This window comes from Cyprinodon tularosa, unplaced genomic scaffold (genome assembly GCF_016077235.1).
Source record: "Cyprinodon tularosa strain WSP-4 unplaced genomic scaffold, ASM1607723v1 ctg20, whole genome shotgun sequence".
In the NCBI taxonomy this organism is placed as follows: Eukaryota; Metazoa; Chordata; class Actinopteri; order Cyprinodontiformes; family Cyprinodontidae; genus Cyprinodon; species Cyprinodon tularosa.
The window spans coordinates 1,392,336-1,416,000 of record NW_024038734.1 but is presented as its reverse complement, the minus strand read 5'-3'; the positions used below and the strand labels follow the sequence as shown (position 1 = coordinate 1,416,000).

The window sequence follows — 23,665 nt, the reverse complement described above, 5'->3', positions numbered from 1 at the left end:
GGATTCAGCTTAAGCTAGCCGACCATTTTCACTCAGGAGTTTTCTGAAAACAAAAAAAAGAACACTTCTCGATTAAATTAAGTTTATAATGTTCATTAAAAGCAAATAGATCCATTACAGCATGTTATCTTATTTTATTAGCCAGTAGTGCAGATTAACTGTGATGTAGAGTACAGCTCCATTTTTCCTAAGATAACACGTCAGACACCTTAACAACACAAACACCTACAGGCCGGTCAGTCATGTTTGCAAAGAAAATGGGAAAAAAGTGACAAATACATGAGCGTTTTCCACTGAGCTTCCTACAGCTTTAAAAGAAGCATGGAAATGGTGCAGATAACCTCAGATCATGTATAAAATGGAGACGATCTTAGATTAATACCCTTTAAAAGGCATTTCAAAGAGTTTCTAAGATGAGTAAAACTGTAAGAAGTGATTAAAATAGGCAGGTATGTTAGGACAGTGCAGAGCGTAAAGTCTTTGTTTGCGTTTTCTGTTTCATATAATTAAAGCATGCAAGCAAATACAAAACAATATTCTGCAGAGAAGAGATGAATAAAGAAAAGATTTTGACTCATGTAGATCCTTCTAATCTCTTGATTCTGATTCTACCCACTGATTTGCTTCCCCCCGTCTCAACAGTTTGCACCCAGTCTGTCCAACAGTGAATCATAACTGCACAGAGACAGAGGGGATAAAGAAAAACACAACATCGACAGATCTTAACCTCCCACACAGAAAGCTGCTTCCTACTAATAGAGCGGATAGTGTTTAGACAGAGGAGGAGGCTGATGTAGTGAAATATAACCCGTCACTGCAGAGCAGCTATCATTTAAAAAGAGGGGGAAACTGACTGATGCAGCAGACGGCGGCCAACAATAGTTTCCTATATATTCATGATGAACTGCGCTGCGGATGAAGGTTATTGTTCAACTGCTGAAGTCGGGTGAGCTGAAGGCGGAAGCTGAACCACAGATCATGATATCCAGAGGGGTTTTTGTTTGCGCTCAGGCAGCGAGCGGCCCCAGCCTCAGCTCCACATGGTGGCTGAGCCAAATGGGCTCAGGGGGGGCGTCGCCTCCCTCCTCGCTGGGCCGGATGGGAGCCGCCAGGTTACGGAAGTCGTGCCGCATCCTGAACGTAACGGTGACGTCTGCGTCTTCTTCTTTCTGAGGGATCACTTTGATGAAGAAGCCGATCTTGTTGGACTTCCTGAAGGCAACGATGCTGCAGAAAGGACAGAGGTGATGAGAAGAGTCCCCTAGCTCTGATGCTACGTTCACACCTGAAGCAGCAGGAGCAGCTAGTTTACATGCAAAGTCAATAGTTGACGCGCATCAAGGCGCAGCAAAATGTCCCGCAGCGCGTTTTGAGCAGCAGGAGCAGCGCGTCATGAGCTACTGAGCATCTGAGACGCGGAACGCGCTGCAAACGTTTGCTGTACGACGCGCCACATCAACCAATCAGAGAAGCTGATCTGGGAGCTGGCAGGTAGACAGACACATCGCTGATGATACAGATCACTATGATCACTCCTCTGAAACGGTTTATTAACGTCTAAATTAGGGGTGGAACGGTTCACAAAATCCACGGTTCGGTTCACGGTTTCGTGGTCACGGTTTTCGGTTCGGTATATGTTGATTGTTAGCCTGACATGTTGGTCGTGTTGCTGTTAGCATAAACAATATCTGTTGCACAATGCTTGCACACTGTTGCACTTTTATCCACAACTTTCTTTCCGCCGTCATCGTAGGTCACTCTAAATGCAAAGTGGTCCCATACAGCAGACCTATAAAGTGCTGCTGGCGCGTCTTCCAACTCCTGTTCTTTCCCACTCGCCATTCCGACACAATTCTCCACAACAACTGATTTTTTTTCTGCTACACTCGGCTACGCTGCTTTGCTTCTTCTTCTTCTTGTTTACTACTGGTGGTTGGCTTTGGTCGCAGTACCGCCACCTTCTGCTCTGGAGTGTACGCGCTTCGCCTATGAGAAAAAGCAGCAGCGCATGAACCGAACGCAACACACGCGAACCGAACGGTTCGGACGGTTTTCATAAACCGTTCCATCCCTAGTCTAAATTAACTTAAAATGCCAATATCTGCCGGTAAAACATGTTTACTTTTATTATCCTGGTGCCTACAGTTTGAATTACGTACATAAAAACACCTTCCAGCCGCTGAGGCAAACCGCAAAGAGACAACCGAGCCATAGGCAGCTGTTGAATGGTATTCCTACTGACAGAGCACCGTCGGTATGTGGGGGTCTGAGCGGCTACGACAAATAATATTTGAAGGCAGAATAATCACGATGAACTGATTGCAGCGATGAAGTTTTCAGGTGAACTTTCTCACTTAAAAACAAATTAAAACTACTTTTTACCCACTGATCACTGCAAATATAGCTGCCATTGTTACAGGCAAAGAAAGGATAGAGTAGTTCCGCCCAACGCGCATCAGAACCACTTTTGCACCGCGCAGCGAGAGCAGCAAAGATGCTTCAGCCTCGCGTCAGAACTAAAGTTGTAGAAGCATAAAAAATGAAGCAGCACGCGCGTCCTTGCTACTTTTGCTGCTTGTGGTTAGCCTGGGTGCCATTCCGAACTTAGTCCCGCCCACAACGTTTGAGGTCGGGAAGTTCGGTCTGGCATTGCTCAATAGTAGCGCGAGTATGCTCGCACAATATCTGGTGGGCCAATCAAATTGTCAGGGCGGGCTTTATACGATGACGGACAGATGATCAACAGTAATGTAATCAACCACGTCACCAAATCGCGCTTGGGTGACAACAACAATGGCTGCCGCTGGAGAGTTGAGGTGAGTAGATTCTGCTATTAGGTCTGTTCTAGAAGATATGGACAGCAAATTAATTTTAAAAGAGGAACAGAGAAACGCGATCAAGGCTCATCTTCTTATTCTAGGCGTGCAACTGCACGCTTTGATTTTTGTTGACAACAACTATGCGTTTCTTAACATACCTCACGCACTCTGTTGCTCTTATTGGTTGTAGGTTTATCCAATTGAGTGCAGAGGCATTTTTTTTCCTGGTTCGTTCGAAACACGCCCCATAATCACAGCTCTATGGAGCAGTATCAGACTCATATTCTGACTAGAATTGACTAGGACTACGTCAGGCTAGCTTGTGGTGTAAACGTAGGTAACAAGGCTTCAGAGAGTGAAGGTCAGAGAGGTTTACTCACTCTGGATCGTCCTGGAAGTCCTGAGGTTCAGCCAGCTCATCGTATTCGGCTGCAGCATCCTTCCCTGCTAAGACCAGTTCCTTACTGGGAACCAGAACCTGAAAAGGAAAGAGCTTTAAGGACATTATTCTGATACACACGTTTTCAGATGTTTTCTTATAGAGAAACAAGTGGAGGTTTTTAACTCATACAGCTTAGGGATGGACTGATACAGTTTTTTTAAAGTCGGTTTCCATTATTCTGACATCAAACAGACTCCTAAGAGCTTATAGTGCTTTTTCTTGTTGTACAAGTCTCTTTTTTAGCAAAACAAATATTTAACCATAAAAAACACAACAGCAGATTAAATATTGTAATAAAATGAACTACAACTTACTTTAAATTGCTAAAATTACCACCTTAAAGTGCAGCAAGCATTCAGGTTAGGCGGTTTATACTGTGCAACAGAATTCAATGCTATAAATAAATAAATTAACCCAAATCCGGGTCATTTATTCAACTCTTTTTAATCACATCATCCTGTAATTACACTGCATCACACATAGGGGGCGCGTACCACAGTTTAATAATATTTTAACTGAACTTTATTGATCTCACATTGGAAAAATTTACCTCTGCATTTAACCCATCCCCTTAGGAAGCAGTGGGAAGCCATCTTGTGGCACACGGGGAGCAGGGTGGGGTTAAGGGTCTTGCTCAGGGACCCAGAGTAGCAATATGTGGGAGCGCGGCTCGAACTCAGAACCTCAGGATTTTAAGCTCTATGCCCTAAACCACTAGGCTGCTACTCCCTACATAAATTCACTTGCACTTTATTTTTTAGCAAATAATCCAACATTAAACAACAAAACAACAATATCAAAACAAAACAAAACCAACAATTTACCAAAAAAAAAGGAATAGGCTGAAGCAAAGCTTATTATTGCCTACCCTGTTTTAAACTTACAACCTTTACAACCTACCAGGTACTTTACTGCCTATATAAATATTCAAATCTACATATCATAGGATTTTATCATTTTACATTTTAAAGCCCTTTTGAAATTCACCAAGAAAGGACATAACTTTAAATCATCATTCAATTCATTCCACATTTTCACACCAATAACATCTAGACTTTATCTGGCTCCTCTCTTTTGCACATTCAAATATAAACAAACCTCGCAAATTATATTTATTCTCTCTTAACTTAAATTATTTCTGAATACCAGAAGGAAGACTTATGTTCACTGCTTTATGCATTATTTCCAGTATTTTTATATAAACAATGTCTTTGAATTTTTATTTGTAGCTTTGAATTAAGTGTTTATCAGTTGGTTGATGGTATCCCACCTTATTAATAAGCCTTATAGCTTTTTTTTGCAACTTAACTAACTTATCAATAATTGTTTTATTTGTATTTCCCCGTCCTTCTGAACAATAAGACAAATAAGGCATAACCAAAGAGGAATATATAATATGCAGGCCTTTATTTTTAATTAAATCTTTTATTTTTAAATAATATTCCAATAGTTTTTGCAATTTTATTTCTAATATGTTCTATGTGAGGCTTCCAAATTAAATCGACGATGCATTCATATATCAGCCGATACAGATACAAGATAAAACCAAGAGCAGCCAGTAGATGTATCGGCCTGATATTTGACTCACATAGACACAGAAAATAAAGGCTGAGAATAGGGATGCACGATATGCCGATATTTTAAAACTCATGTAGCCAATAACCGATATCGATACTGATGTTAAAGCTGGACAAAAATAAGTAGTCATTGAAAATAGCAGTTTTGTTATCCATTTCTGACACTTTGAAAAATAATATACTCAAATATATTTTCATATGCTGATATCAAATTGATTTTTAAAAACGCGGTATCGATCTATTTTACTTTCAAAATCTCGTGAAATTTCATCGTTCTGTTACAAACTCTCGTGATATTTTGCAAATTCTTGTGAGATTTTGTTAGTAAAATAGATCGATACCGCGCCAATATATCAACATATAAAAATATGGCAAAATTTCGTGAATTTTCAGGGGATTTCGTAGCATAACGATGACATATAGCAATATTTCATTAGTAAAAGAGATTGATGTGGTGTTTTTAAATGGCAATATATCAGCATATGAAGATATTGTGATATTTTAATGTATCAATACTTATTCCCTCGTCTTTAGAAGTTTTTAAGTCTGTAAAAAATAAGTTTTTGAGGAAGAAGAAGTAGTATTTTTTATTTTTTTTTATTTTTATTTTTTTAGACTTTAGAAACTCAGAAGCGGGTTAAATATCGGTGGGGTGGCCGATGTCCAATATTCAGTTTTAAGGCCGATACAGGCCGATACCGATAGGGGGCCGATTATATCGTGCATCCCTAGCTGAGAACATTAAAATAATAAAAGCCTGTAAAAACTGGTCATATAGAGAATATTTCCTTTATATATTCATGTCAAACTAATGCCAACGTAGCAATAAATCAGGTCTATTAAACCCGTAGGTGACATCAGAGCATCTAAACCAGACCTTAGCGGTGCTGTTGATGGCATCAGGATCTTCTTCCTCACAAGCAGCCAGTGTGACGTGGGTGATGTTCTCCACGGGGTTGGTCAGCGTTAGCAGCACCTGGCTCTCCTATGTTAGCAGCACGGAGAGAAGAAAGGCAACTCTTAAATCTTAGAACTTTATCACTAACTTTAGACTGTATCTCATCTATTTAATAGACATTTTAAAAGGACAATTATTCAGTTTCCAGGCAAATTCTAAACATTAAATATCCACTGAAAATAAGGACCTGTAGTCTTAAAATGTTTTACAATTTTCAATCAAACCATGTTTTTACTAAAATATGTAAAAGATTTGAAAAATCTGCCAAAATTAGTCCTAAAATCACAAAAGTAACAGTAAAAACCTATGTTACTTTTCTCAATTTAAGCACATTTAAAACATCTTTGCACATTAAAGCTTGTAATGTCCATCAGTGCGTGTTGCAGTTTGGACCCTGACCGTGGCTAAAAGTAGCTCGTTTTATCTTTTTTTTAAGGAAGTTTTCCAGAAGGAAAAAACGTATACCAGGGTTCCTACAGCATAAGGAAAGTTAAATTCAAGACTTTTTAATGCCACTTGAAATAAAAATTTAAGACCAAATTCAAAAGAAACGAGAAAAACCTTCTTGCGACAACTTAACCCAAAGGTTTATTTTAACATAAACCACGGCACTAATATTTCAAATTTTGAAAAGCTTCCCATACAGGAAGAAAGCTAAAGACAAACAAATGACAGATATATTTTAACAATATTTAACTGAATTCACAAACTTTGTTTTAGCAGGGAACAAAACAAATCAGCTTTAAAGCCACAACATAACCAGTGCTAAGTCTTTTTGCAGCTATTTTTCTTTGTATAATTTTCTTAGTATGTTTAATTTGGTGATAAGTGGAGGCGTTGCAGAGACAAGGGTGGAACTAAACTGAGAAATATCGGCTGTTTCTCTGTAACTCTATTTTGACGCTTTGTGTTTCGTGCTTCGCATGAAATTCCCATCGTTCTGAGCTTGAATCACTTCTTGCACAAAACACTGTGTCCCGGCCGCAACGACGCATTTATTGGTTCCGCTATCAGGACAGAACCAATAATAGCAAGTTATTATTTGTTTTAAATAAAAAAAAAAGGGCCAATTTTAACGTTTTATTTAGATTACAAAACTAAATCGTAATAAAAATAATCCTATTTATAATGTTTTAAAAGTTAAGACCAACAAAAGACTGATTTCAGACATTTTAATACCAATTAAGGCCTTAGTTTTATTTTGAAGAATTCAATGCCTTTTAAGACTTTTTAAGGACCCGTGGGAACCCTGTATACTTCCCAACACAGGGCAGAGCAGGGCAGAGCAGGGCAGAGACTGACCTTCATGTGTCGGAGGTTGGGGATGGACATTATTCTTACTTCAGGGATGTAGCTCCTATTGGAGGGAAGCAGAAGAACCAGAAATTAACCGAAATCGTGTTAATAAATCAAATCCTCAGTCACTGAACTGCTCAAATTATTGATTATTAAACCGATTCTCTAAATGAAAACAATAAAATTTATTTCTGGCTGATTAAATCGGAACTTTTACAAATGAAATCTGTTCATTTCCAGAAGCTAAACATGCAATAATTCTTGAGCATGCATCTCCAGCTGCTCATTCGGTGTTTCCCACATTAACCCAATCAGACCCGAGGCTGACATCAACTTTGAACACAATGATTCTACTCACACAGCCACCAGCTGTATTTTAAACTTGATTGAAGTTGGATTAAACTCCGGTTTGCTCAGGTTGTGCTCGCATTTCTGAGAAAAGTAATTAAGAGAAACAATGTGGTACAAATTAGATCAGTCGTCCCCCCCCCCCCAACTATGTGCACACAGAGCTGTACTCACCCTGCAGCGCAGCGAGCGCTTCATCAACAGGTGTTTGTGTCTGGGGTGGAGCTGAGATGCTCCTGCAGGTTGGAAGTCCGGCTGCAGCAGCCTCTGGCGCAGCGTGGTCACTATAAACACACAGACAGTCGGCTCAGCAACCATCAGAAGCTGATCGAGGACCGCTTAGTGCCGACATGTCTTACCTTCAGGTAAACTGACGGGTCGGGTGTAACAATCCTCAGGCAGGGGCTCTACTTCATCAAGGGCCTGGGCCGGTTCTATGGTGATCTCCTTCTTGTCCTCGCCTTCTTTAAGGCTAGATAGAAACACAAACGCTGCCTGATTTAATGGTCGTCTTTAAGCAAAACAAACTACAGATTAATTAATGGTATTCCACTAATAGAAAAGACTTTTCATCACTTTGTTTCAACAGTTATTGTAGAGGAACTGATAAAGTTTTGGTTTTTCGTTGATTTATGAGGCAGAAAATAATACCGCATTGCTTATTTCATGCTGCTGCACACTGCTGGTTAGATGGCTGAAAACAGTCTTCTAGATTTCTACCTAGCTCATAAAAACATTAATACGATTGTTTGTAAATTCTTCAACTGATTTTGGAATCTAATCAAATAGTTTTAGCCAAATATTTTCAAACTAAATCTAAACATTTCCCATTTCCTATACATCGAAAGTACTTTTACAAACTATTTAAAATGCACAATAATGGCTTTTCTTTATACTCAAAATGTTCATTTTGAAATATTTACTTATTAAAAACCTCTTTACATTATTTGAAAAGAAATGATCAATAAATGTATCTCTTCCTAAAATAATAGATGTATGCAGCATTAGAACAAAAACATGTCATTATCTTTTATTAAGCTAAAAGCTCCAGCTGTCAGGAGGAAAGGCTCTCCCTGATCACTTAGCCTCACTAACTAACTCGCTTATATCGGCCTTTTTAGAGTCTGACTATAGACAGTAAAACTATAAGGTGTTGAATTCTGTTTAAAGCACATAAAGGGCCACATTTAACTCATTCATCTGCATTTTTAAGCTAATGCATCAAAACAAGAAATATCAATTATTTTTTTAAGACAAATTATGAAATGCCCATACCAGTGTGTTTTAATACACTGGATGACATCACTCTATGCACTTTGAACACCGTTTAAGCCCCTCTCATGTCACAGCTCTGTAATAAACACTCTGAGCCGCTAATTACTGAACATGTTGTCCTTTCACACCAACAAGCCGATCCAGAGGGATTATGGGAATTTATTTGGAGGGATGCTAATCACACAGCTGCTGGACAACAGAGCAGTGGAGATGAGATAAACACATGATGATGAGAGGGAGACAATAAAGGATGTTTTCAGGGATTGGGCCCAGCTTTAAGCTCAGGCTTTTTGCACATTTTTATCTTGTTGAACAAAGTTTGAGGGTGGCCACTTCCTGATGCATCAAAACCGCCCGACTTTGCACAAAGTAAGGTTTTTAAATGCATGGATGAGCGGATTAGGAGGGAATCAACTATCCCTGCCTGCCTGTCCACTGGACAGAGACCTAAACCCAACGGAACACCGGTGGGATGAATCGGAGTGAGGGCTCGGAGCTATGCACTTAATTTCAATCCATTTGAGGAAAAAAATTAAAAAATAAAGATAACGTCAAATCATCCCAATAAAAACGCTCCCAACTGTATTCCTTCACAAGAACTGTGAAGGAATCACCATATGGAAGTGGAGAGCCAACAGAGCGAAATTTCCCGATCCGATCTCTCCTTGGGTTGATCGGAAATTCAAAATCTCCGTCTACATGGACACTAATTGAAATGATCGGATCATGACGTGTGTGTACTGTACATGTACCAGGCATTCCATCATATTAAATCTTTTAAGCTTGTGCGGAACTGACCCTTTTTTCCAGCAAAGCAATGGAGGAAACATCACGCTGATGTTGCACACATTGCAGTGGAAGTTATTTTACTCCAAAGATCCGATCGAAATGGCGATCAGCAGAAAACACCTTTTAAGCTAAATAAAAATTCCTTCAGAACAGACAGAATTGGATTAAAATCTTCAGTCTGACGTGTTTGGATGAAACATTTTTGATCCTGATCATTCCGATTAGGCCTTAAATGCGATTCTTTGCATCCATGCAAACTAGGGGTGTGCAAAATAATCGTGATGATGATGCATCGTGATTCAAATTTTCGTGATCTACTGCATCGATTCTTGATACCAAGAATCGATTATTAATTTCAAAAAATTAATAAATAAAATTGCATGAATGGTTGGCGAACATCAGCCAAAAACAAGTGTAATACAACTTCCAGTCCAGTAGATGTCGCTGCAAATATGTTGACGCACGCTGCCTTGTGTCACAAGCATTTCCGGCCGCGGGATACTGTGCCGAGTCATTCAAAAACAAAACATGGAGGATAAAATATTGCAATGCATCGCAATAATTCAAGTATCGTGATGCATCATGATAGAATCGCATCGTGGCCTGTGAATCGTGATTCGAATCGAATTGTGACTTCTTTGGCAATACCCACCCCTAATGCAAACGTGGTGAATTTAGATTCTGCTTCCAGCCTGATATTCGCGTTCCCTCAGGCCAGCTGACCAGTTGCTTCTGAAGGTGCCAAAGATAAATTGCAAGCTCAGAGGGGGCAAGCTTTTTCTGTGGCGGCTCCGTAGCTATGGAATGATCTTCCTTTGGGCAGGCCTTGACTCGCTGATTTTAAAAGTCGTAGGGAAGTCGTGTTTAAATGTCAAATCATTCTGGCTTAAACATGTATATAAACGTAATCTTTATCAGAAGACATTGTCCCAAAAGTTAGAAAATTTCTACTTTAAAAAAAAAATTTTTTTTTTACGTCTTAAAATTTATGAAAAATAAAAGTTTTTCCATTACCTTATGCAGGCCAGTTAGTTATACGTCAGCCTGAACACCTAAATTCGGCCAATCATATCAATTATCATCTGTCAATCTAATTTTTTCCACCATAGCATCTTGATTCATCTTTCGCAGCTAATATAGGCAACGGTTGATATAAGAATCATCATTTCCTTTCCCATTGAGTTGCGTCCCAGTGTTCATAGGGATGGACGTCTGTGTCTTCGGCAGGCGTAGAGCTAACAGAACTGGCAGCGTTGCGAGGCAAGGGCTCAAACATGTACGGCTGGAAGCCTTCTACACCAAACCAAGCTTCTGCCGCCCTGGCGTCCTCTTCCACAACATCTTCGTCCCCGCTTTCCTCCTCTAAATAAAAAATGGATGACGGAGGAGACTCATCCATGACCTCCGACACTAAACTCTCCTCCTCTTGCATGTTTCCTCTGTCCATAGCGTTCCTTGACAGTGCCGTTTCTAAGTCACCAATTTAGTGCTACTTGGTCCCAATGGAATTTCCCATTGGGAATCTGCTAGCACCAAGTACTAGCACAAGGCTTCAAAGGCACTTCTTGCAAACCTTCCGCCATAACAATCCCTCGCCCTCTTGATAAACAACCAATCACATTCACTTTACTTACTCATGTAAAGTCGGGCACCACTCTGGAGAATTTGGAAATGCAGCGATTGGAACAGCTGTTCCCTACGACTTTAAGTCTCCTCTTAAGATCCTTCTTTTTTCTTTGACTTTTGGTTAAAGGTTTCAATTTGTTTTATTGCATCTGTATATTATGTGTTTTATATTCGATATTTTCTTTTCTTTTATAATTGCATTGTATTTTATGATCTTGTACAGTACTTTGGTCCTGTCAGTGTATAAAACATTTTATAAATAAAGTTGGTATGGTATGATATTGGAGGATCATCCAGCAAGTTTTCTCTGTGCCCGCTGTGATGCTGCACCAACTGTTTTCATGTCACCAAAATCGTTCCACCGTCCTGAATAAATCCGTTTAGTTCATCAAGGTTTTCCGTCCTGAAAAGCATCTAAAATCTGAGATGGTTTGAACTAAAAGGGGCCATTTTTTTTTTTTTTTTTACTTTTCAGCATCCAGTTCATAAAGATAGTCCGTAATTAAATTACAATAAGGTTGATGCTGGAACAAAACAAAAAAAGGGGGGAAATAAGTTGTTGATTATGATAAATGATCAAAGACTCTCAAGCCATTTGCTTGACGAAACAATCAAAGCAAAGCTGCTGAAAGGTAAAACATTCATCTAAGTCATGATGAGACACAAGAGAGTAGTTAGTGGGCAGAGAATACAATTCACAAAAAGCTCATCTTGTGTTTTTTCATTCAAATATGAGAAATGGTCTGCAAAAGGAGCCAAAAGCAGCAATGGTCCTCATGTTCAATGAGAGATGACTCACGAAAGTCCTGCCAGGGCGGATATGGGGGCTCCAGGCCTCTGCCGCTGCAGTCTGGTTCCAAGGCCGTATTTCTCCTAAGGGAATTCAGAAAGAAGAGACATGATAAGGCCAACCGCCAAATGACTCTAATGGAGAGTCACTATGATTTATGAGACTAATCTACAGCTATTTTTCTATGTGACAATTCCTCAACAAAGCCTTTTTAAAGAGAGAAATCCATGTCAACTCAAATGAAATTTGAATTAAAGGAAAAGTCCGGTCACATTCAGAATACAAACTTCTGAAAGTACTTCAAGTATAAAATGATTACATACTTTTCAATACATAAGTGTTTTTAATTAAGAGTATTTAATTTGAATGTGGTTTACTGGAGGCATCCATGTTTGTCAAAGAACACTACTGCCACCTACTGGTTTGTGACGTCATGGTGCGGTATCGGCTGCTGTTCAAGTCCCAGTGCTGTATCTGGTGTTTGTAACAACGCGCTATTATCCAAGTCATCTTGAAAACATTCTTCTTCCAAATGTTGGCTACATATTACGTGTTTTTTTCTCTGGTCAGAAGTTCGATGGCAAATCCTCCCTCTTCAAGTTGGCGATCCAACGACCAACCCGTCCGTGGAGGATCAGGAATCGGAACGGTGAAAGAACTAACTTTTTTTCACTTTTACCCGATGTATTCCAACATCCAGCTGCCATGCACGTGGGCATTGTCAGTTTCACTATAGCTCTGGTGAATTTCAATGGTGAAGTCCTCTGGGAATCTTCAATAATTGTTGTTGATTGCAGATGTGTCTAGTAGGGGTGTAAATAACAATCGTTTTGTTTCGATGCATCGATCCAACAGCCGATGATCCGATGCATCGATACGTCCGCAAGAGAACCGATTCATGTTTTTTTTTCCTCCGGTCTATTTTTATCCATTTGCTCCTGGACGTAATTCTCCCTCCCGTGCTGCGGTGGCGCTAAACCTATTTTGCCCTCCTACCGCGCTTCCTGGTTATACACTTACAGCAGTGTGTTGCAGTAAGCTTGACAAAGACATTTTTGATTCATGCTCAATATTGAAGCGTGGTCTGTGCTACACACTGTGGGTCTAGATACGGCCGAGGCAAAGAGGAAGTGGGGGCGAGTTTAGTCCGACGACGGAGGGACATGAGGGCCAACAAGGGCAGAGATCCAGGCAGAAAAAGGGTCCCAGCGTTCTCGCGCACCTCGCTCTTCTAGCGGGCCAAACTTCACAAGTTGTTTTCCACTATTTCGGTCATAAAAACAAAACAAGCCGGCCTCCTGTCTGCAGCACTGTCTGCGGTCAGCTACAATTTAGGAGAGGAGCAGCAAAGCGTCTGTGGAGGGGGCGGGACGTCTAGAGCCGAGGTATTGCATTGCACTCATTGCACTGATTTTCTGCAGTATTTTTTGATGCAAAGCCTTTCAGAATCTATAACGCACGGGAATTATTATTTTTCAGTTAATGAGGTTTTACTAGGAATAGGTGGAGTGCAACTTTTCTACTTCTGTTATTTACTATTGTTTCTAAAAAACAAAAAAAATGCATGATATTACAGCTTTCATTGATTTATTTCAAATTTGAAACGTCTATCCCGTAAGGTGTAAAAAAAAAAAAAAATGTAAAAATTAACCAATTAATCGTATCGAATTGTATCGTAGTGTATTCTTGAGTATCGAAAATAATCGAATCGTTGGGTCAGGAAATCGATACTGAATGGAATCGCCATGATGGATGTGATTTACACCCCTAGTGTCTAGTAGTTCCCATTGATTTTGCTTGTAAAGCAGGAGAATGGCGCTAGGCTTAACGCACCGTGACGTCACTATTGGAAGATGGCAGTTACAATATTTGGGCAAAAATGGCCGCTCCTAGACTCCAGGATCGCAACAAAAAAATATTGTCTTTATTTTTTTTACTGATTAACACTAAATTCATTAAATTACCGCAAATGCATTAATTTTAGGTATAAATAATGACCGATTGGTTATTTCTTGCTGACCAGACTTTTCTTTAAGACATTAAATAAAGCAGATAGAGTTTTGTTGATCTTCTGGTTAGAAACAAAGGACACAGAGCTGCTGGAGAATGGCAAGGGGGGATTTCTTGACTCAATTAGGCTTAAGTGTTTTTGAATAAACAGACATCACGATGCCAACATCAAGCTCCCCTTGGGTAAATCTGAGACTAATTTACCTAAGGAGACATTCATGTGATCTGTGAGGCCTAACAGGGTTGACAAGTAAAGAGATAAATGACTGGAAGAAGACTACCCAAATTGTGAAAATGTAACTCACCACCACATGAATAGTGTGTTGCTGAGGGGGTAAAAACCAAAATATCAGCGAGCATAAGCAAAGGAAACAAAAAGAGGAGAATAAAGATCAAAGTGAAACCAAAGCAATCAAGCGGAACGTCAGTGTCATTTGGTGACATGCATTGGCGACAAAAATAATTTCAGATGCAAAACAATGTGACTGCAGGACATAAGCGGAGTGATCACAGGAACGATTCATTCACATTAATGGATGTTAATGCAGGCGGTTTGAAAAGCAGGAGTACAGAGTGTGACAAGAAAAACAAAGGAGATGTTAACACTGCATACAAATGTTCTTTGACATTTTAGCATCACAGACACGACAAGCTGGAGGCGGATTTGATGTCTGAACGGTTCAGCGTTGAACTCAGAGCTCCCAGACCCACTGTCCCCCCTCTATAAGTAAAAGTAAATCTGCTTCAACAGAACCCCAGACTGAATCAACGGTGTTGATCTCAGATAGTGCTAAATAAATGACACCACGGCCGTTTAGCATTTTGAAAGGTTGGAGAGAAAGTGTGACATTCCTGAAAGCATCTCTCTAAGAGGGGAGCGGAGTACCGAGAATGCCAGGGGCATGCACTGCCGCCTCCTCGCCAGCTTCTTCCTGTCTCTCTCCTGCTTCTCTCGGTGGGCGAGCTGCTGGTAATACTCAATCAGTTTGGAGATCTGTGGCAAACAAAAACTCAGGTCAATTCTTTTCTAAACAAAAAAAATAATGCCTTTAAGATCAAACAAAAACAACAATGCATGTTAGGGATGCAGCAGTAAACATAGGCAGGTTGTACTGATAGTTTGGTTCATGTGTGCTGAAAAGACGAAGCTTTGAAAAAACGTGCTGAATTTTAACTCAGAACTCAATGTTTAGCCTTGCAGCTTTAAAAGGCCATCAGATAAGGGTGAAATTACAAGAAAACAGTGAGCTGCAGGACATCCTACAGTCTGCTGTCTGCAAACTCCTCCTCCTTCTATATTTAAATAATTAGCTGGTATTCTCCTTTCTCAAGGTCCACACGAGTAATACGATATGTTTCACAATAAAGTCTTAATATGATTCTAACTGGCAGCTGGTAGCAGTGGTCCTGCTAAAGGAACGAAACAAGCAGCTGTTAATGATCGGTTCCAGATGTGGTACTTCCAAAGGTACTGACCGAATTCTGCCAGATTTACCACATACCTATTAGGCTGGAAAGGATACTAATTAAAACTTGATATCGATATCAAGGAAAATGTTTGATAACTGACACCATTTTCAATGACATGAGCATAAAAATGGACAATAAAAGCATATCTTTGTTTTTTTACTGACATTAAAGACGCTAAACGCTATGATTTTCTCTCTGTAAAAGTATTAACATCGGTTTTTTGTACTGAAGCTGAGTTAGCAGCAGCTGAGTTTGCCTTCAGCTCTGAATGTGTGCATTTAACTTTCTCAGAGAACGATTTAAAAGAATGCAGTGTGTGATCAAGGAACATGTGACCAACTCAAGGATGATCAAATGACCACAGGGTAGGACTTACCCGCTGAGCGTGGGGATTTTCTGGCTCCTGCCATCCACCGCTTGCTGTAAAACACAATATGCATCATTACTTTAAACCAAAGACAGTCACAAATGAAAGCAAAGTCTTGTTTTCCAAGTTTTAATTGACTTCGTAGAAGCGCCTACCGACGGATTTGTCAGCCATGCCTACATCCCTGGAGGTCCAGCGACAGAACCCGCAGGCCAGATAGTAGGCTTTCTTCATGGTCGTCTTGGTGGGGTCATCGGGGAGGGGAGCCGGGATGTTAGTGGCCCGAGTTGACAGTGTGTGCATGCAGCACGGGCAGTCAAAACAATTAGCACACCTGCAGCGAGGCAACAGCGGATCAGCGATAGAAACAAATATATTTCAAGCAAGCAGAAGTAGTAATAGAAAAAAATTAAAAATAGCTTTTTTATGAATGTTGGAGAATCAGTCACCTGTTCTTTTTGACCTTAGCTTCAGCAGACGGCATGTTCTCCAGACAACTTGGACAGTAATGGGAGTCCACCTAATTATCAAAGTACAGGTCAGTCAGTTCTGTGTAAAGATTCAGGGAAGATCATCTTTCTCAATGGTTTCAATTTGTTGGGCTAAGAGGCACTGATAGAGATCTACACGAAGTTTTAAAGTGCAACAGATTTCACTTTAGTGAAATATCATAATAATAGGAGATATCAATATCCTATAAGTGTAGGAATATGATCACCTTTCAAATATTAACCCTATTTTTAATAAAAATCTGTTGCTGCTTGAAAGTTTTCTGTGATTGACATTAGTTTTCAGAGGTTTGATGGAGAAAAAGGCCCACAGAATTATAGGTTCTCTACCGTACCCAACAGTGGCCATGAGGTGACTTTTCCACTGTTTCACTACCTGGACACTATCTGCCCAAGGTTATACTTAACCTTAAAGGAATAGTACACCCAAAACATGATTAGCCTTCATTTTCTACTCACCCCCATGCTGAACAACACGCTGGAGTACTTTTTTGATATCTCAAATGCATCTGGAGATCTGGGAGGCTTCTTGCTGTCTGCTGACATTCAAATAATGGAGGTCTATGGCGCCCGAGGCAGAAAGGTCCATAAAAGTCCACAAAAAACGTGTCAGTATTCCTCCATACTGCTCGTCCAATGTATTCCAAGTGTCCTGAGTGGGTAGCATCCAGAATTTACTCGAAACGAAGTCATTTAGAATGTTTTTAGAGCATAAACAGTAGTGTATAGGATTTCCTGAAAGGGTGCGCCTGCGAGTTCATGACGCTACGGAAACCGCGGCAGACCAAACCAGATGAAAGTGCGCATTCACCTCGGCAAAGAACTCATGCTCTTCCTCAACACTGAAGTCCTCAGACATTTTTCTTTCGTTGTTTCTTTCTTTGCACAGGTAAACAGCACATTTCTTCTTCTACGCTTGCATTATCGGCAGAGCAGACGCTGAATGCGCACTTTCATCTGGTTTGGTCTGCCGGCTTCCGTAGCGTCGTGAACGCGCAGGTACGCGCTTTCAGGAAATCCTATACGCTACTGTTTATGCTCTAAAAACATTCTAAATGACTTTGTTTCGAGTAAATTATGGACGCTACCCACTCAGGACACTTGGAATACATTGGACGAGCAGTAAGGAGGAATATTGACACGTTTTTTGTGGACTTTTATGGACCTTTCTGTCTCGGTCACCATAGACCTCCATTATTTGAATGTCAGCAGACAGCAAGAAGCCTCCCAGATCTCCAGATGCATTTGAGATATCAAAAAAGTACTCCAGAGTGTTGTTCAGCATGGGGGTGAATAGAAAATGAAGGCTAATCATGTTTTGGGTGTACTATTCCTTTAAGCAGACTATACTTAAAGTTATACTAAAGCCACAATGAAGTTTAACAAACTTCAAATATTCAGGGTTAGGTTAACAATAGGAAAGAAAATACTTGTTTGTTTTTTAGTGGTGGTTAAGATGTACAGCCAAGCCGAAAAATTAATAATGCTCTTTAACAAATTAGATTTAACCAATTTTTTCAATATTCAAACATGTTTGTATAACCTGAATAGAAGCCATATTCATAATTTAGAGTTGCTAAATCAACTTGAATCTAAAAGAAAATGTCAGCTGGTTACATTGATTTTTAAAGGGATTATTAAGAGTACCAAAATTACTTGAGATTAATTCCCTCTTTGAATAAATGCACTTTAATCAAAAGGTCACACAACTACAAAAGGTTTTATATATTTGTCAGCTTTGAGAACATCTATTTTAAGGTTATTTGCACATATTTCTGCGCATATATGTATTTGATACTGCATCCATTATCAGAAAAAATGAAAGATTATGGTTTAAGTAGTTAAATGTTTACATAAAAACCCACAAGATGCCTTAAAGGAGTGTGACTATTTTTTCCCTGGGTGTGGTGCCCCTTTATTATAAAGCTAATCTCCCTAAAGTAGATAACATAAGTGCTACGAGCTCAACGTTACTATTAAAATCTTTATTTCCTAAAAGTACCAGGTAACATATATTTCTGTAATCAAAATAGTATAATATTAAATCTTAGGTATAACATAAACTACCTAGCCTTTTGTTGCTATATGATGCTAACTCCAGCGGAAGTTTAAAAAGCTAAGCCAATCAAATGAAGGATTCACAGGAAAACGAAGTGATTGACAGCGCGATTAGTCCACACAATGCATGGGATGAATGATTAAGCCCCGCCCAGCTGTCATAGCGACACCGTGTCGGCTAACAACAAAGCAGCTAGCCGCTATCAGAGGAGGAAAAAAAAAACTCACCTCATGAGACACACATTCCAGCGATCTTAACTCGCTACAGTAACGACAAAAATAAAGTTGAGATAATGGAGCTCTAATCCTTTTCTCTCCACGAACCAGATAGATAACCCTATCTGGCTGCAGAAGAGACGCCATCTTACAGCGGCTGAGCTTAGCTCACAGTGCTACTGCGTTCGGCTTGTCACTGCTGGGTGTCTTAAAGACAAGTTAGCCTCAGCATTGCCCTCTAGTGGTCACTGCTGAAGCTACACCGTCCGTTTTATTAATTCCATGTAGGTTAAAACAAGCTGAAGCCCTGGTATGCATGCATGTATGTAAAAATATCTGACTTTAAGATTATTATTTTTTCAACCACCAAAGCTTTATTAAATTCGTTACATTTGATTTAAATAGTTTTTGTAAACATCACTGAAGTACATAAGTGTTAATGAAAAGGCCTGTATTTATAAACATGCCTAAATAAAAAAGGCCCTGGCTGTGTTTTCAATTTAAAGCACTGTAAAAACTTCAACTTTGAAAATGTTAAGAAATTATGTCCAACAACTTCAGTGCAGTTATCATGATTCTTCCTCAATGTAGTTTTTTTCACTCTTTTTCCACTGCCTAACTAACTGAATGAATCAAATAAAGAGATTTAGACCTTATTTATTTATTTATTTTTAATACAACAGAAGGTGGCTACACTGTAAGGGTTGTTTAAACCAACCAATACCCTTTAGCCATTATTTACCTAACTTACATTTGCTGTTTTGAAATTAGTTGAGGAAATATGCACAAATATTTTCTTGAGAAGCTTTATTTCCAACTGAAATTTTAAATCTGAGTAGTGCTGATCTTGTATAAATACAAAGCAAATGTAACCTTTAGAAAATAAATAAATAAATACTTTCAATGACTTCCATCTATTGCCTGCTGTTGGAACCAATGGTATTCCGGGGAGTGTTGGCCTAGTGGGTTAGAGCGGTGTGCTTGTGCTCTGAGAAAGTTGCAAGTGCCCGATTTAATCCCCACAGCCTCCAGTCTTGGTTCCTGAGCAAAACCCTCAACCCACACTGCTCCAATGTGAGATCAATAGAGTTAAAGTTCAATTATTTGAATCATGTCCCCTCCATTAGCCCCAACCCCCCCAAAAAAAAGTATGCTTTCTTCTAGGGATGCACGATATAATCGGCCCCCTATCGGTATCGGCCTGTATCGGCCTTAAAACTGAGTATCGGACATCGGCCACCCCACCGATATTTAACCCGATATTTGATCAGCTTCTGAGTTTCTAAAGTCTAAAAAAATAAAATAAAATACTACTACTTCTTCTTCCTCAAAAACTTCTTTTTTACAGACTTAAAAACTTCTACAGACGAGGGGAAAAATATTGATACATTAAAATATCCCAATATCTTCATATGCTGATATATTGCCATTTAAAAACACCATATCAATCTCTTTTACTAATGAAATATTGCTATATGTCATCGTTATGCTACGAAATCCCCCGAAAATTCACGAAATTTTGCCATATTTTTATATGTTGATATATTGACGCGGTATCGATCTATTTTACTAACAAGATCTCACAAGAATTTGCAAAATATCACGAGAGTTTGTAACAGAACGATGAAATTTCACGAGATTTTGAAAGTAAAATAGATCGATACCGCATTTTTAAAAATATTTGATATCAGCATATGAAAATATATTTGAGTATATTATTTTTCAAAGTGTCAGAAATGGATAACAAAACTGCTATTTTCAATGACTATTTATTTTTGTCCAGCTTTAACATCGGTATCGATATCGGTTATCGGCTACATGAGTTTTAAAATATCGGCATATCGGATATCGGCCAAAATCCCAATATCGTGCATCCCTACTTTCTTCCATAAATTCCCCCCAAAAAAAACAATCTGCTGGAATTTGTTTCCAAGTTTGAAGACGTTTCACTTCCCATCCAAGAAGCTTTTTTAATTCAGATTGAAGCAATGTGCAGTGGATTGTTTTTTAACAATCCACATATTTCTCTATCAGCTGTGCTGCTGCCATCGACACCTTTGTTTATAGATGTTCGACATCGGCCTGTTTTTCCAGTGTAGTCCTGTTTCTCTAACTGTGACTGGCTGGATGTGCTCTCTTCATCCTCTAACAGGGGAGCTGGCTCAGAGCTCGTCTGCCTGGCTGTGTGTTTCCTGGACGGGGCCGCCTTTACAGCTGCTTTTTGTATCTCTGCTTCTGTCTCCTTGAACCCCAGTCGGCCTCAGCAGATGGCCGCTCACACTGAGCCTGGTTTTGCTGGAGGTTTCCTGTTAAAAGGGAGTTTTTCCTCTCCACTGTCGCTTAAAGCATGCTTAGTGTGAGGGATTGCATTCGAGTCAATGAGTCGATGCAATAAACTAGTTTTCCTTAAATAGAAAAGTTTGAAACAATTTCACTGTATGATCTGGTGAACTGTAGAGTGCCTCGAAATTACATGTTTTGTGAATTGGTGCTATATAAATAAACTGAATTGAATTGTTTTTTTTTACTTTTTTGGAATGACTATGACCTGGATGACTGAGAATCTTCACCAGCAATATCAGCTGAGCTGTAGATCTCTGCATTCCTCCCGTGTTTCCATGGCCCCACGGGCAGCTTCTTTGGTTATTAGTCTCTCGGATTCACACTGGTGGATTCTATTTACCTTTTAATGCATCTTGTACTGAATACCATTTAGAGGTACCAGAGTAATGTGGGGTATTTAAATGCAAATGTATACCACGCAATTAAAGTCATTTATGAATAAGTTTAAAGTTTCCTTCTCCTCAAACTTAACATCTATACACTATTTTGTTGATCTATAACAAAACTGTTGTTTTCATAGTTATATTGACACTGTAGATCTTGAAGTAGAATAATGTTTACAACTGTTACAGAAATAAGACAGGGGCCCTGGCCTCTGTTGGCCCCCGTCTAGAACCGGCCACACGTACAAACATTCTGAGCAGATTCAGTTATTTAAATAGGCACTGGGATATCTCTCTCAAATTGCTGTGTAGTCAGATAAAGTCACCAAGGTGCCCTGGCAGGCATGCAAAGAGGCTTGTCAGCCTCTGACGGGGTATATGGCCAAGTGGTTGATCACTATGGAAACCGCTGATCTCATACACTTGAAATGATCCATGCTTAAAGGTTGTGTTTGGGGAAAAAATGACTCACCATCCTGCATTTGAATAGAATAGAATAGAATAGAAAATCCCTTTATTATCCCACAATGGGGAAATTCTGGTGTTTACAGTAGCAAAAAGATTATAGAAAAAAATGGTTGCATAAATGCAGACCTTAGAAATAAGAATGACATAATAGTGAAGAGTTAAAGATAAAGCATAAAATAATGTACTGTAAAGTGTTTTAACAATATAAAAACTGTGCACCTGGAGAATAAATAACCAATATTCAGCTATGGACATTTTTACAGTAATGGATATTTGAAAACAGCAGCATCATCAGAGATGTGCAGAATGACAGCAGCAGGTTATTTAACTGACTAAAATAGAAACTGTGCAAAATCAGCATGAATGTAACAACTTATTGAGGTTGTTGGGAACAGTGGCGGTTCTAGACCAAATGTACCAGGGGGGCCAGGAGGGGGCCAGCGTGTTTTCATGGGGGCACAGAAAAGCATGAAATAAAAAAACAGGCCAAGGGATTCAAATAAATTAAGTGTAGCGAACGCAGTTACACAAGCATTTTTCTGTGTGAATTTATTTCTTGTTTTTGTGAATATGAATATGTTTTACTTTTAATATCCAGTTCATATTTGTGTATTTTTTTATTAATATGTACATACTTTGGGGAAATATTGTAATAATGTCAGATGGAGACGTCACTGGTTAGGTTATCACTTGATCACGTGATGCCTTGGATGGAAAGTTCTGAGTTTTGTTTTATACTCGGTCGGCGTGTGCAAGAGTAAAGGCAAAGGACTGAAATATAGAAGAAATGGACGTGTAAGGACTTCTAGCAACTCCTAACCTTCTGGTTGGAGGGACATACGGTATGGACAATTGAGAGAATTTATATTTTGTTTAATAAGTTTCAGTTGATAATTCATATAAGGGAATATGAAGGTTTCACTGATGAATATTTTTCACCGTGTATTTTGCAGTGTTCACGGTGGTCTTGAGCGTTTGTATGACGGAAAATCCTGTAATAAACGTTTGGAACCATCAGTTGGATAATTGCACTTTCATCAACCAGTTAGAAAAAGTTGGGAGCAGGTATATTAAGATAGCTGCATGAAGTGAAATTTCTATTCAATTAGGTTTCATTAAAATTCTAAATGTCTTAATAGGTCAATATACATTCAGAATTAAGGGATTTTACTTTTTCTTTTACTTAATTTAAGTTGAAATAGTTTTCTATAAAATCTGAATTAGAATTTAAGAAAAACTGTAAAAATTAGCTGTAAAAAGTAGAGTATTTTTTTACATTTGTTTTGGAAAAAAAACATTTAGCAGATGAAAACTGGGATCCTATCTCAATCCCACTTATGCTATGTTTTTAAAAAGTTAATAAAACAGAATTTGTAAAGAAAAAAATAAAATAGATCCAAAGGATCTATCAGAAACTATGTCTGTTTCAGCGCATATAATCATTAGAATTTCTTTGAGTATTATGTCTTCAGTACAGGGGCCATAATAGGGGCCAGGACTTGATTTACAGGGGCCCTGGCCCCCGTTGGCCCCTGTCTAGAACCACCCATGGTTATAAAGTCTTCCAGCTGCTGGGAGGAAGGATCTGTGATAACGCTCCCTGGTGCAGTTCTGCAACAGCTTCATGCATGGGCTGGGAGACATTATCCAACAGAGATGTTTATTTAGTTAGGGTCCCTTTGTTTCCCACCTCCTGCACTGAGTCCAGAGGGCGTCCAATCATCAGCTCATCCAGCCGCTTTCTCTCAGCTACAGATAAGCCACTACTCCAACAGACAGCTATGACTCTGTCGTGGCTGATGCCACAACAGAGTCATAGAAAGTCTGTTGCACTCAGTCTCCTCAGCAGGAAGAATCTGACCTTTCTTATATAGAGCCGCAGTGTTGTTATTCATGTTTAAATTTTATTGCTTTGTTTTTT

The 23,665-nt window shown here is 39.3% G+C and overlaps 1 protein-coding gene across 2 annotated transcripts; it reads right to left on the bottom strand.

Annotated features, from left to right (window-relative positions):
• Positions 1–72: 72 nt before the first annotated feature.
• Positions 73–18,769, bottom strand: dctn4 (dynactin 4). Of its 2 annotated transcripts, XM_038284576.1 has the most exons (14): positions 18,563–18,769; positions 16,217–16,287; positions 15,923–16,101; positions 15,777–15,820; positions 14,817–14,924; positions 14,236–14,256; positions 11,930–12,003; positions 7,800–7,912; positions 7,615–7,724; positions 7,451–7,524; positions 7,099–7,153; positions 5,716–5,823; positions 3,200–3,297; positions 73–1,227 (listed from the first exon to the last, which is right to left on the bottom strand). In XM_038284576.1, exons 1-14 carry the CDS (start codon positions 18,695–18,697, stop codon positions 1,008–1,010), a joined length of 1,410 nt encoding a protein of 469 aa, XP_038140504.1. In that variant the 5' UTR covers positions 18,698–18,769; the 3' UTR covers positions 73–1,007. The 2 variants fall into 2 exon arrangements, with proteins under 2 accessions (XP_038140504.1, XP_038140505.1); XM_038284577.1 differs by lacking the exon at positions 14,236–14,256 and having other exon boundaries at positions 18,563–18,768.
• Positions 18,770–23,665: the final 4,896 nt, after the last annotated feature.

What these genes read in the sequence shown, in the direction of transcription:
- dctn4 (XM_038284576.1), bottom strand. Translation starts at nt 18,697, where the DNA reads ATGGCGTCTCTTCTGCAGCCAGATAGGGTTATCTATCTGGTTCGTGGA. An exon ending in TGGAATGTGTGTCTCATGAG is followed by an intron (nt 16,288 to 18,562) that starts GTGAGTTTTTTT and finishes TTTGATAATTAG; the next exon opens with GTGGACTCCCATTACTGTCC. An exon ending in CCATCAACAGCACCGCTAAG is followed by an intron (nt 3,298 to 5,715) that starts GTCTGGTTTAGA and finishes TTTCCTTTTCAG; the next exon opens with GTTCTGGTTCCCAGTAAGGA.